Below are 13,159 nucleotides of genomic sequence, written 5' to 3'. Positions count from 1 at the left end.
ATCCTCTCTGGCTATCCTCACATAAGATTTAGGACACATACAGCCCTCGGTTCCCCTGGAATCATATCAGACAACCAAGATTTATCCCCCAATCCTCCAGGTGAAGCTAAGAGGTGATGTCATTTTTCACCTTGGCAGTGTCATTATTCTTGTGGTTAGCGGCACTCTGCTCTGGTTAGGTGGCCGATCAGGGCCTAGTGGGAGTGTCTGTGCTCTCCAGTCCCAGAGTGTGCATTTTCCTCTTGCACCCTGTGCTGCCGCTGCGCCTCGCCCTGACAGCGATGAATGAGACGGCCAGTTCTCCTCTCCTCAGAGCAGGGATACAGATTGATTTCTAACACAAGCCCGAAAGACTGATTTGCAACAGTGACAGCAGAGGAGGCAAAACACAAGCAGCAGAGTATGGGGGGAGAGGGGATGTGCTTTGGCCAATGAGGAGGTGGCATTTATCATAGTGATAAGGTTAGATTTTTGTCTTTAGTAAGCTTTGGGGTTGTAATGGCTTGCTGTGCATCATATCCTATTGCTCGTCTCTGCTTGAAGTTTGCTCTCTGGTGTTTCACCACCAGACCTTGCAGATTATAGCTGCCAAAACACATTCTCCACTGGACAAATCAGTCCTAAAACAATTACATTGAAAGGCAGTGTTACACAATCAATACAGTACAGACTTTCTCATTAAATCTACCAGTATATACAGCATGGCTGGGAAGTAGTGACGGGTAAAATAATGGTAAGGTGATTCTTAATGATGATGGAGGGTAATGAATATGGTTGGAGTGTGACCCTGGCAGCTGTCCAAGTATCTGCTTTTAAGTGTGTGCTTTCAGTGTCTGTCAGTGCTCTGTCCATTAGCAGCCGTAGCCTCCTTCATGAGAGGAGCCTATAGCTGATATTTTCTCGCTCTGTTGCCGTTGGTAAAAGATATGAATCAGACACAGACACACAAAAATGTATTTCACTTAAATGGCAGATTCAACAGTATTCCATAAAAGCAAATTTAACTGATTGGTTGAGTAGTTCTGTAAGTCTTGTTTGAGGTGTCATATGAAGGCTTTAAAGGAACCTTTCTATATTTACACAGATCACTTTCTCTTTCTTTTAACAATTAAACATATTAACAGTACATTTAAAAAAACAATCTTCAACAAGGAATACTATTTGTGATTCAAATACAGTACTCTTTCTGACTTGCCAATACAATTTTAAATTGTTTTGTGTCGAATAGTACAGTCAGTTTTGTATTCTTGCAGTCCTTACCTTTCTTTTCTTTTTTTTAAAACTTTTTTTTCACCAGTACATTAAAGACATCTGGTTGAAAATATTTGCAAAGTCTTTTTGGAATACAAAATCAACTAAAGTGAATTTGCCTTGAATTCATCTGTTTGGTTTTATTTATTCTAATCTAACTTTTATCTAATTAACACTATTGGAAAATTATATAATTATATAAATGGGTCTTTACCTGGATCCATCGCTCAAATTTCATAATAATTGAATTTTACTCTCAGTAAATAATTATTTTCTCACTCTTCATTCTCTTTTCCAGGCATGATGGAACTGATTCCCCTGCAGAAGCTGGCGATGTGGTAGTTGTACTGAATAGTTTCCACAGTAAGATCATCAAAGTGAGGGTGAGTGTGTTTCTTCGATTTATGTACTTCATAGTACATGCTTCGTAGCACTGATTATTATCGAACTTAAGGTAGTTTTCTGTGATGTGCTTGGCTTTCACTGATCACAAATTATGGGTGCTACAACAATTTTGCCATCTATGATAAAACCAGATAGAACATAATTATTTTGTGTTTACGTTATTATTACAGGTGCAGAAGAAGGCAGAGAAGATCAGTGAAGATCTTTTAAGTGAAAGTAATGAAAGCAAAGGCATCTGGGACTCTATAGCAAGGTTTGTAGCCTGTTCTCAAATACAGCTTAAGTTTAGGCATTTTTAGCAGGTTTAAAATCTTCCGCCAGCTCACAGGTTGTAACAACTGTGCACTCACTGATTAATGGGTGCACCGATGTCCCTTCCATTTGTCAATTATATGTTGCGGTTTCAGGAGATCTTACTCCTCCCCTGGATCCAGACTGCAATATTATGCTGTAAGATCTAGTCTTGCAAAAAATATGTGCTTCTGTAGGTATGTGTGTGCATTTGTGTGTTTTCCCCCAACACTTCCTAACTGTGTGATCCTGTCTCCTCACTTAATGCTTGCTGTGTGAAGTGTTTGGAGCACTTTTGAGAAAAGGTAGGCAGTTTTTGGTGAAATCCATTTAACACCTAAAACTTCTTTGTCATACTCATTAGCATGCAGTGTGTATTTGTTGCTTTCAGTTGTTGCACTACTCTGTCAAGTATTGTAATGAAAAAGAATTATACTTTATCTTAAATTCCAACAGTAATGCTGTAGAGAAGTGTGAAAATATATTTTTAGTTTAGTTTTTGCACTTGTTTATTTATGCAGATTTTTTTTTTTTTAAATATAAACAACACTGCAGGTTGTGTTGCATCCTATATACATGTTCGTGATAGTATATAAGTGCTAACAATCTGTACACAAACATGAAGCACTATGCGCATTTACGTACAGCCATACACACACTGTTTACTAGATTGCTACTGGTTTAATTCTTGTTGTGTTGCTGATCAGACGGTAACATAAAGTAAAGTGGGGAACTTAGTGTGATTTTGTTTGTCAACAAAGCTCTGGGATTTTTATTGTGCTTCACTTTCTGGAGTTGCCCAAGGTGAGTGTGCCAGCTCTGTGTGGGCATACTTCTTAGTGCCAACATTCTGTTGAAGTGTTGCTTGGAGAACAAGAAGGCCACCTGTATGTGTCTGTCTATAACATAAGGCATTAATATGCCTGGTTCTATTGGATTTGAGACCAAAGATGGATGCTTGATCTGTAGTGACATTAAATTTGGTTACTTAGTACTTGGATACTCGAGTGAAATAAGAAGCAAATCAACAACTTCTTGAAGGACGCCAGCAGAGCAGTAGGCCATGAAGCTAAAGGAAGAATCCTTTAGAACTTTGTTAGTCAAATGGACTCTCCAACAAGGCCAAGGTGCTGGAACTAGCATGGCTGCAACTCCTTGTTCAGTAGGCACAGTGCAGTTGCTGTCTGGAACCAATTCTGGACTATATTGGAGGAGTTTGGGGAGTCCAGAGTGTTTATCTGGTTTACATGTGAATTGTAGGCCTGTGAACATGTACATTGGGGTGTTTGGAAATGTCAGATGTTACTGACTGTTGCCACCAGCTAGTAATTCCAGTCAGAGCTCTGACTGATCAAGTGCACCCAGGGTGTACTGACAGAGGAGCTTTGAGTAGAGAGGTTGCTCCTTGATGTTGAAAGGAGCTAATTCAGGTGGTTTAAACTTCTAATGAGGTTGCTTTATGGACCTTCTTGTAGAGGCATTCAAGGTTTGTCCAATTGGAGGGACACTGTGAGACTGACCCAGAAGACGCAGATCCCTCTTGGCTTTGGCATTTGTTCTTAGGTGCTCTAGGATGTCGTTCGGGAGAACAAAATTAGAGCTACCCTGCATATCGTCCTTCATCCGTGGCCACGACCACATAAGCTCAAAGTGTTTGGGTAAATAGATTGATCAACAAATGAATAGCCAAAAAGCCTTGTAAGACCATTTTCCACCATGTGCTTACATTTAATTTCCCATGATACACTTGCACTTGAGTAATAAAAATACTCATTTCATTAAAATGTTGCATAAAAGGTCGAATAGGATGGTATCAAATGAAGTAATTGCTCCTTAGGTGCCCGTAATGTAGAAATCTAAAATTAACTGAAATTCAGCTGCATTTTGAGAGGGAAATGTTTTCCTCTGGCATGGCTCCAGCGTATTCTCCTGTCAAAACCAGTGTGCACAAATCTTTAAATTTTGAAGCCTGTTGTAAAATTGAGCAAGAATGTCTTAATTGTGTATCCTGCACTGTGCTTAAGTATGCTTTGTCAAACTGGTCCAGCATTTAATAGGTGCTCTGGAGAGTTTCAATGTAAGTCCTGTTACTGTCTTTGGTGAAGGCAACTAGTTTCAGCTTAAGTTCAGAAATGATCACTCATTAAACAACAGGAAAACGTTGAAAACCGCCTAAAAGAATTTAATGTGAGTAATGCGTGATACAGAATGTAGATAATGAAATATTTGTTTTCTCACTGATAGAACAGTGTTTTTTTGCTGAAGTCTGAATTATAGTCCCAGAAAAATATATTTCAAAATGACCACACTAGACAAACAGAGCACTAGGATAACAACAGTAAAAAGGTCTGAAGACTTCAGCCAATATATTGAGTAGACCTTGACTGGCGGTCTTAGAAAAGATTGCTGCTTTAAAAGTGAAGGTGACTTTATGTCCATTATTTCATTTGTATCCTCAATATGCTTTGAGGAATTCACTGTAAAGGGCAAGACTCAAGGCCATGCATTGATCAACTCTTATGAAGAATTAATGAGGTGTGTTCATGCATCAGCAAACATCAGTAAGTCTAAGTGACAGAGTTGTTACACATTCTCTCGTGTTTAAAAGCAGCTTTATCTCTACAGAGCAAGAATGAGACTGAGTGAAAATTCTTTTCCAGGTCTCTCTTGTTTTCTTTCTTACATGCTGTCCTCTGCTTTGGGATTTCTTGCCTTTGTGCTTTCTCTCTTCTTTGTCTCTGACTTGGAGCAAAATGAAGAGAAACAGTCCTTTCTTGCTACTCGCAGCCTGGGGAGCTTTGCGAGTTTAATGTCCTTTATGGTACTCTTAGAAATCAGAAACATTGGGGCCACACAAGGTGTCAGCGAGCGTCGGCAGCTATGCTACCTAAGGGAATTGTTCAGGTTTTAGGTGGACGGTGCTGTAAAATGCACCTCTCCCCAAGAAGTTGTACAACTTTGAGTGTCGAGTCTTGGATTGGGCTTTAGCTGTCATTGTTTTTCTATATAGTAGGCAGAGGTGTTCGTTACCATGTATTGGCTATGTGTTTACTATCTAAAATCTATGCAATGATTACGGTGGTTTCTTCTGTGGCTTTGTACATGCTGAGGCCGAGTATGAGCAAAAGAAATCTATGTTATTCAGACCACACAGCTCAGAAGATGAACTGAATTTCAGAGTCATATGTTATTGTAATCAGGAAGGTGTCCATGGGAGAGAAACTGGTAGTGGTTTTAGCTGTCAGGATGTGCTGTGTGGTAAAGTGTATGTAGGCATGTTGGGAGTTACAGTGTGGGAAAGGAGTGAATGAATATTAGAGAATGATCCTGTTTACAGAGTTGGAGGGTAAACAGAAGTAAAATTTTGTCCAACTAGTGTCGTCCACAGCTCAGGATTTATCCAGAGCTCTGCGGCCCCTTCCAGAGGTCCAGATTATCTCGGGTGAGACAGCCAAACGGGTTCTCACCTGACCATCTAAAGCTGCTTATCTGGGGGACCCCATTGTTGTGCTGGAGGCCCTTCACAATGACTGGCTTAGTCGTGGCAGGCTGTCGGCATCCCCAGATACCACCGATGTGTGGTGACTACCCAGACGTAGTGGAGCACTGCTCCGCTTTGTTTAAAGAAGGAGTACATCACTTAGTTTGTTTTGTATAGATGTGAATCGCTTACCAGTTAGACTCACAAATGTGTGTCAGAGAGTCAGTTTTAGAGGACATGTAGAGACAAACAGTATCCTCTCTCCCCTCCCTTCACACCTCCCTCTCACTCACTGGTGTCTTCTTGGAGCCTCGAGGCCGACGCTGTGGTTGTGATTGAGTGTGGGAGAGACACTCATTCCCCACATCAGCAGTCTGTTACAGACAAGGACACACAGTTTGACTGCAGACACATCTACCCTCCAGCAGAAGTCCTGATTTCGATGTGCTAAATGTGCCTTGCATCATGAGCCGCTGCTCTTTAATAGCGGTTAGGGTATGTTGATTCTTTCACAAGTGTGGAGAGTGTCCTTCAGATTATTCTTTAATCTGTGCTTTTATCTCCACATAAAACATTTCAGCTAATCTTTTTAACCATTTCTTTTAAATTGTAGCTTATCTGGCTGATTTATTCAGTCTGAAAGGTAATGTACTGACTTGATGGGTCCTATGTACATATAGGAACATTAAATGGTGGTTTAATGGCGTTTTCTCAAGTCAAGTCAACTTTATTTATATAGCACATTTAAAAAAAACAACCAAGGTTGACCAAAGTGTTTTACAGTTCAAAATAGAAAACAAGACATAAACTGTGAGGAAATATACAGAGCAAGATAAACAATGCCCTATTTCTCAATGTACAGAGTCTTTTTTTTCTTGTTTGCAGTCTAGGACTTAGGTGACTGAACGTACACTGCAGGGGAAGGTGAGAAGAATGACCAGATTTCAAGCACTTTTTTCTCTATTTTCATTACTTTAACTTGTGAAGGCACACCCATATTACTCAACAAAATCATTCTATTTTTGTCTGTCTTCACATTTAAATGACAAATAGTAAAATGTGGTATAAATCACTTAAAATAGTCACTCTAATAGTTGTTGGTACATTTTCTGACAATCAGCTATGCAGTTATTTGACTACTCACTGCAGCACTAGACTCACACACACTTAGTTTGGTTCCTTAAAAAATGTACACAATTTAGAGTTCTTTCTCCTCTAATCACGCTGCTCCTTCGGGGCAGTCCATTCTCACCTATCTTTTTCTGTGTCCTTATCCAGCAACACCAGGTTTCCAGGGCAACAGTCATGAGTCAAATTCTTTCCAAAGGCTCTGGCAAAATGGCACCTGAGGCAACACATTTTTAATTGCAGTGTGATGTGTTAGAGTGGAGTCATGACTATTAAAATATTTATTTGGTTAAACTGCAACCCAATTAATGGATAACAGACAATTTAATATGCAGGACAAAATTATTGCATTTGGCTTGATCAGAAACATTCACCAAAAAAAATAACAGCCCACATTTTAATTTTAAGTAGTTAGTTTTAAATAGTTATTGATTTTGCTGTAATATATTACTACTGTATTTTAATTGGATGTGGCTAATGTGGAATATCATAATCGTAAACAAATTTGGCAATGATTCTCCTAAATGTATCTAAAATATGGTAACCCCAAGACTTTGAAAACTCAATATTAATTAAAAAGAAACAACAGACTGTTGTTTGGCCCGGACAATTAATTTAAATCACAATAGGACCAGAAGCTGCAATTTTTTGATAAAGATAAAATGTGTCACAAGATGCTTTCATTAATAAATCAATATGATGCTACAGAGATGCCTGGGCCAACAAATCATATTCTCCAAACATAAGGGAACATACTTGTTTGGTAAAAACCACAGCTAATACCACATCATTTTTTATTTTTTTTCTGCATGAAAACAGTACTATTTCCACTAAAATTGTGACTCATATTGCAATATGCATAAAAACAGTCAATGTACATTTTTTTGGATATTGTTCAGTCTTAGCTGCTGTACATTTAACTCCACAAGTGCACAGCTTTTAAAGAGGATGAGAGGAGCTGAAGCATGATTTTTTTACCAACCCCAAGCACAATTACTTATAATTTATAATAATGCGTTTTTGCAACTCATATTTCATTTCTTCAGGGATCCACACCTGTCTCCAGCTACAAAAATACCAAAAAGTGTGTGACAAAATTTAACACTCAGTTGTGCCCTTGACTGTCATCATCTACTGTCACCAAAAAAAATAGATCTAATGACACGTTGCTTTCTTGTAAATGTCTTTGCAAATGTGTAAGTGATTTGATCCAATGCATCTCACTTTTTCATTTTTTTACATGCACTCTGTATTCTATGTGGAGACGTGAACATAGAGAGTGCTAAAAATATTAGCTGTGTCTGTTCTGACTTTATTTCAGCTGTTGAGATGAGTGTCAGCAGGAGCTCGCCTGTTGAAATCATATCAAATTAGTTGGTGTCCACAGTGTTTCCATCCCCATTATTTTTTTACTTAAATCAACATTTCATTTTACTGCACAGTGCTGCATCGTTTGTTTCAGAATGTTTTCTGCTGGCTGTTACAACTGCTATTACCCTCGGCTCTACAAAAGCGTGGTGGCTACTGGCTTGGTTTTGATTTATGTTTTGATTCATGTCACTATAAGAAAAACATGCATCAATCAGAACACAACAGAGTCGTGTATTATGGTCTCATTCACAGCATCACAGGTGGCGGCTCAAAGAAGGATGAGGGAGAAAAGAAAAAAGAGGATGTTCTAAACATATTTTCAGTGGCCTCAGGCCATCTGTATGAGCGCTTTCTGAGGTGGGTCACTTTCAGTTCACAAGCGTGTGCTTGCTTTTCAACCTCTACACGTTGCATTCCTTTTAGGTGTGATCCTGAAACTTACTCATGCCTCGTTCTGTCTCTGTTTCAGAATAATGATGCTGTCTGTCCTTCGGCATACAAAAACACACGTAAAGTTCTGGTTCCTCAAGAATTATCTGTCCCCTTCTTTCAAGGTATGTGCATGTTTCATTCATATTTTATTACTCAGAAAATATTATCTTGTATTTTACTTGTTTAATCTCTGTTTTATTTTTTATTTTTGGTCTTGTTAGGAGACCATCTCCCACATGGCAGAGTCATACGACTTCCAGTATGAATTAGTGCAGTACAAGTGGCCCCGCTGGCTCCACCAGCAGACTGAGAAGCAGCGGATTATCTGGGGATACAAGATCCTCTTCTTGGATGTTCTGTTCCCTCTGGCTGTAGACAAGATCATCTTTGTGGACGCCGACCAGGTAAGGATCAAAGTGAGCTGATGTAGGAACAAGCTACATGGCAGTGTGGGACTGAAGGGGAGACTTGTCTGTATCAGTCTCGGCACTGGTGTGAAAATTGGATGAGATTTTCAACCCTACTGTAAGTGTCATCCATCCTTTCAAGCCTTACCAAAGTCCTTGCTCTTTCTCGCAGATTGTTCGGGCTGATTTGAAAGAGTTGAGAGATTTAAACTTGGAGGGTGCTCCTTATGGCTATACACCATTTTGTGATAGCCGCAGAGAGATGGAAGGCTATCGCTTCTGGAAAACCGGATACTGGGCCTCACATCTTGGACACAGGAAATACCACATCAGGTATGTTCCTTTAAAAGGTGGTTAATGGGTAATAGCAGCCATAACTGTTGTATCACATACATATTTTTACATTTTAGATTATAAATCTGCATTTGAGAAATATTGCAGCTGTTAATGTGGGTGGCCTTGCAACTATATTTTAGTACCAGATTTTTGGATACAACCATGGTACATATGAAATCATAAATCGTCATCTTAAATAAAGACGTTCAGCTCCTTGCTGGACTTCTGGCGTTGAATTCTCCGTCAGTGAATGTGATATGTGATGTGTGAGAGAGAAGAACTTTCAGCTTCACCAATGGCTGATGGGAACAGAAAAAGAAAAGTCAGAAAACCACAGTGATTTCATGCCAATGTGGCGCTTAGCTCTGAGGGGCAGGACAAAAGCAGAAATGATGAGAGATTATCTGCTCCAGTGATCCCAGGGAAAACATACGGCAGAGAATATCCTCTGGGAGACATAAATCTAATAAGTGATGAGTGGAACTACATAGTCTACACCTTTGGGTTCGTTAATATGCCATGTTAGCTACAATCATGGGAAAGGGCCCGGGGTATTTATCTTCATTGGGTCATTATTTTTATTTTTATACAATCATTCCTTTGGGCTTTCACTTTTGTAAAATGGTTTTCTCACACCTGCTTTTTATGTCTTCTCTCTCTCATATTTCATCCAGTGCTCTGTATGTAGTAGATTTAAAGAAATTCCGTAAGATTGCAGCTGGGGACAGATTACGAGGCCAGTACCAAGCCCTGAGCCAAGACCCAAACAGTCTGTCTAACCTGGACCAGGTACGCAACTCAGAGATGCCATTATTGTATCATATGATGGAGAGTTTGCTCTTTTTCATCTATTATTTTTTTGATTATTCTTCGAACTGCGCAAAGTTCTATGAAAGGTACAATGCAAATACAGTTTAATATTATATTTTGTTTATCTATCATTATTGAAATCCACCTTAATATTTTGTTTTGTGATATTTTTAGGACCTTCCTAACAACATGATCCACCAGGTGGCCATTAAGTCTCTTCCTCAGGAGTGGTTGTGGTGCGAGACGTGGTGTGATGATGCCTCCAAAGTCACAGCTAAGACGATAGACCTGGTGAGTTGTGGAGCTATTAAATTGAACTGTCTAATACCTTTTAGTAATGTGGTAAGCTAATTGGCATGCATGGGAATTGATAAATAATTCAGCTTCAAATCAAATGATCCTATTATTTAGATAATGAAATCCATAAGTCCCTTTTGTCCACTTTATTTTAATCTTTTTTTGTTTGTGTGTGTGTTGATAGTTGAAAAAATATTTTAATAACCTTTTTGTACACCATATTTTCAGCTTTATTTGTTATAATCGGGAACTTAAGCTGCCACGGCTCTAAAATCTTCCCAGCCACTAATGTCCACGAGGCACTTGGCATTTAGAAGACAACTGAGGAGCAATCCTGTAGTGTCCTAAACTAATTTAGAGAATTACTGGACAGGCTCCAGTAGACTGGAATAGGAAGTATTGTCTCATTGTGGTATAGGTCACCACTTGGTAATTCAGACACAAGACATGGTCTAATGTCCTTTTAACAGAATTGGAAATCAAATTAGGCTCAAATGCCTATCACAGACAGTGCTGGGAATGACGATGTGACTTGTTGGGAGAGAGTACCACTGGTGGCGTGAGTGATGTGCTTTGTCTGCTTTTCTCATGCAGTGCAATAACCCAAAGACCAAGGAACCCAAACTAATGGCTGCAGCGAGGATTGTGCCTGAGTGGGTTGAATATGACAACGAGATAAAACAGCTGCTGAGACAAGTCCAAGAACAGGAAGACACAACAATGCAAAAACAGAGTCCCTCTCCCTCACAACATAAAAAAGGTTAACAAAGAAAGAACACTATTTATTTTCTGTCTGCAGTGTTTTCCCCCTTTTTTAGGACAGAAAAGTCAAATTGTAACATCCATTTGTTCTTCTGCATGATTAACCTTTGTCTTCGCCAAAATGGTTTCTCTCTTACCACTGTGCTTTTTTCCATCATTTCTTTCCAACATTCCCCCCTCTGCCCAGTAGACAACCGGCGTGATGAACTTTAGCGGCTGCCAGCACCATGCTGAAGAGGAAGGAGGCAGCACCTTTTGCACACAGGCCACCTGTGAAGCTTGAAGACAGACAATTCCATCTAAACATAGCCATGGAGTGTTACATCCCCTGCTGGAGGAGGATGTGATATTTTCAGAGATGCCATATCTGCTCCTGCAGTCAGTACATCATACAAAATCAACAAGTGATGTATTTGTTAACAGCCAACCGTGAACTTGTGGTGTGCTTTGAGCTCTACACTCAGATCTTGGTAAGTAGAACGGAGAATGAAGTAAACACAGAAAAAAAGGGCGAGGTCAGTGAAAGCACTCTTTTAGATGTGTTTGAGGATGAAGAGATGGCATATATTGCACTGATAGTGTATGCAAAGAATCTAATGGAGAAGGCACATTTCTAAGAATCTTACTCGAAACATTTTTTTTATGCCAAATTCTTTTCAAAAGCTATTATGTTTAGGTGTCCTTAATTTGACGTGGGCGAACAGCATAAAGAATTCATTGCCTCTGACTGAAACGCCAAACCAAAGTTGCGACTGAAATTTATGTATATTTGTTTTTATTCACAAATTGCTTCAAAGTTGTTGCATCAACAAAAGCCATTAGCACAAGGCACAGTTGACCCTTCGCTAAACCCTGCCCCTAAGTGACAATTGCCTAAACCTAGCATTGGAGCTATGAGTATTCATAATTATTGCATGGCTGGGCTGTAGAGCTTAGCCTTTGCAAAACCAAAAGCGTAGGCATAAATGGATGAGAATAGGTCAAATGGTACACTTATCTGTTTAAAGTTGAGCTATAAATGTTAGCTTACTCAGCTAAGTTACTACTTAAAGAAGTAACCTACCGTTAAAGGCAAGGCTTATATGTTAAGCTAATTAGCTTAGTTACAACTTTTTTTTGAAGGACATTGGAGAGAATAGCGTGTCCTTTTTTTCTTGCAATAATGTACAAATGTAATAATTACTCGGCAGCAAACACAAACCATGCTTTCTTTTATTTCAAAGTCCGCGATATGGATCATTGGCAGGTGAAGGTACTGATGTATTATCATGAATTTGCTTCACAGAGCTAACAAGCAGATTTTTGAAGGTACATTTTAACCTATATTGTTAAAAAATAAAAATTTAAAAACACTTGTTATTCCTAATGTATCTTTAAACTCCTCAAACTTTTTTTTAACCATCTGGATGAAAAAAATATTCCCTCCACTTTAATTTGTGTTCAAAGTTGCTTCTGTTTTTGAGTCAAAACAAAGATGGCAGCCCATCTGCCTCCTGGAGAGTTGCGACCATAAATGTATGAAGCAACTTAAAACATAACCTTGGACTTAAAATTTGAATCACTGAGTGGATGTAAATGTTTTGTTACTGCTAATGTCCAGTGGTAAATCTGCTGCTGTTACTGTAACCTGTGAACATGCCGTGAGAGCAGCTAAACGCTAGGCAGGTAAAATAACTTCACCTAAGGGGCAGGGCTTGACGAACAGTTGTCTGTCCTTACAAGGTGTTAAATGTGACTTTGGCCTAGCAGACCAGGCTGGACTTCATCATTAAGGATCAGGAATCCTCATTTGCACACTTAAGGTCATGGTTTATGAGTAGGATATAGGATTTTTACTTAATGCAGTATGTTTACATGTTATGTACATTCAGCTTCACTGTACTCATTTTTTGAAAGATCCTTTCCATTATTTCAATTCCACTTTGAACCAGTGTTTTTGTCTCAGGAATAAGATGGGTGTTGCTGCTCGACTGAAGCCAACAATGTTTATGTTTTTTTTCTGTCTTAAAAGTCAGTTTAAAAGAAAAAAATGGGTGGAGGAAGGCTGCTCTCAGGGCACCCATCTTTCACTGTGCTATATCAAATAGAGATGTTTATATCACTGTTTGGTGTAAAGAAGTAAATCTTTGCTACAAAACCCTCATTACAAAGCTCTGAGCCTTGTTCTGTGTTGTGGTCAGTTAATGTC

The 13,159-nt window shown here is 39.1% G+C and overlaps 1 protein-coding gene across 12 annotated transcripts in view; it reads left to right on the top strand.

Moving 5' to 3' along the window:
• Nucleotides 1-13,114, top strand: part of uggt2 (UDP-glucose glycoprotein glucosyltransferase 2) — a 41,202-nt gene extending 28,088 nt beyond the window's left edge. For 6 of the 12 annotated variants that reach the window (XM_055015013.1, XM_055015014.1, XM_055015017.1 and 3 more), the window contains 11 exons: nucleotides 1,550-1,634; nucleotides 1,827-1,909; nucleotides 2,064-2,144; nucleotides 8,180-8,284; nucleotides 8,397-8,481; nucleotides 8,581-8,763; nucleotides 8,939-9,099; nucleotides 9,777-9,891; nucleotides 10,087-10,203; nucleotides 10,804-10,969; nucleotides 11,159-13,114. In XM_055015013.1, the coding sequence (XP_054870988.1) occupies nucleotides 1,550-1,634; nucleotides 1,827-1,909; nucleotides 2,064-2,144; nucleotides 8,180-8,284; nucleotides 8,397-8,481; nucleotides 8,581-8,763; nucleotides 8,939-9,099; nucleotides 9,777-9,891; nucleotides 10,087-10,203; nucleotides 10,804-10,969; nucleotides 11,159-11,184 (1,207 nt within the window). In that variant the 3' untranslated portion in view covers nucleotides 11,185-13,114. Of the gene's footprint in view, nucleotides 1-1,549; nucleotides 1,635-1,826; nucleotides 1,910-2,063; nucleotides 2,145-2,228; nucleotides 2,253-6,313; nucleotides 6,345-8,179; nucleotides 8,285-8,396; nucleotides 8,482-8,580; nucleotides 8,764-8,938; nucleotides 9,100-9,776; nucleotides 9,892-10,086; nucleotides 10,204-10,803; nucleotides 10,970-11,158 lie in introns of those variants that run through there. The other 6 variants (XM_055015019.1, XM_055015018.1, XM_055015016.1 and 3 more) reach the window with 5 other exon arrangements.
• The last annotated feature ends 45 nt before the right edge of the window (nucleotides 13,115-13,159 follow it).

This window comes from Amphiprion ocellaris, chromosome 11 (genome assembly GCF_022539595.1).
Source record: "Amphiprion ocellaris isolate individual 3 ecotype Okinawa chromosome 11, ASM2253959v1, whole genome shotgun sequence".
Taxonomy (NCBI): domain Eukaryota; kingdom Metazoa; phylum Chordata; class Actinopteri; family Pomacentridae; genus Amphiprion; species Amphiprion ocellaris.
The sequence above is the reverse complement of the archived record's forward strand: the minus strand, read 5'-3'. Positions and strand labels throughout refer to the sequence as shown.